The 354-nt window shown below is 54.2% G+C and overlaps 1 protein-coding gene across 1 annotated transcript in view; it reads right to left on the bottom strand.

The window, feature by feature from the left end:
* Nucleotides 1-265: 265 nt before the first annotated feature.
* KIAA1407 (KIAA1407 ortholog) overlaps nt 266-354 on the bottom strand; it is an 18544-nt gene continuing 18455 nt past the window's right edge. The window contains exon 15 of the mRNA XM_010152715.1: nt 266-353. Coding sequence (XP_010151017.1) covers nt 266-353 — 88 coding nt within the window. The remainder of the gene's footprint in view (nt 354) is intronic.

Here is a 354-nt window from a genome sequence, read left to right as displayed (position 1 = left end):
AAACGGTTCTGGCCTGGAACACCAAACTGCCGCCGGCTGAGACACTCCTAGGGAGGCTTCACACGAGGAGGACCTTGTGGGGAATGACCCCCTGAAGTGCAAAGTGATAAGCTTCCGTGTAAACTTGGTTTCCGACAGCAGCGGCCCCAGGGAGCTTCCGTTGGCTGTAGGACCCTTTGCACTGGATAGGACTTCCCCTTGGATTTGTTTCAGTCGGTAGGAAGACGGCACAGTCTCTTTCGCTGTCTCCCATGAGTCTCTTCTGTCACGTTTGGAAGTCAGGGAGAATTTCAGCTACTCTCCTGCGTAGCTGGTTTCTCCTCTCCTCTCTCTCCCTTTCCTTTTTCACCAGGG

Source organism: Eurypyga helias, unplaced genomic scaffold, assembly GCF_000690775.1.
Source record: "Eurypyga helias isolate BGI_N326 unplaced genomic scaffold, ASM69077v1 scaffold18105, whole genome shotgun sequence".
In the NCBI taxonomy this organism is placed as follows: Eukaryota; Metazoa; Chordata; class Aves; order Eurypygiformes; family Eurypygidae; genus Eurypyga; species Eurypyga helias.
The sequence above is the reverse complement of the archived record's forward strand: the minus strand, read 5'-3'. Positions and strand labels throughout refer to the sequence as shown.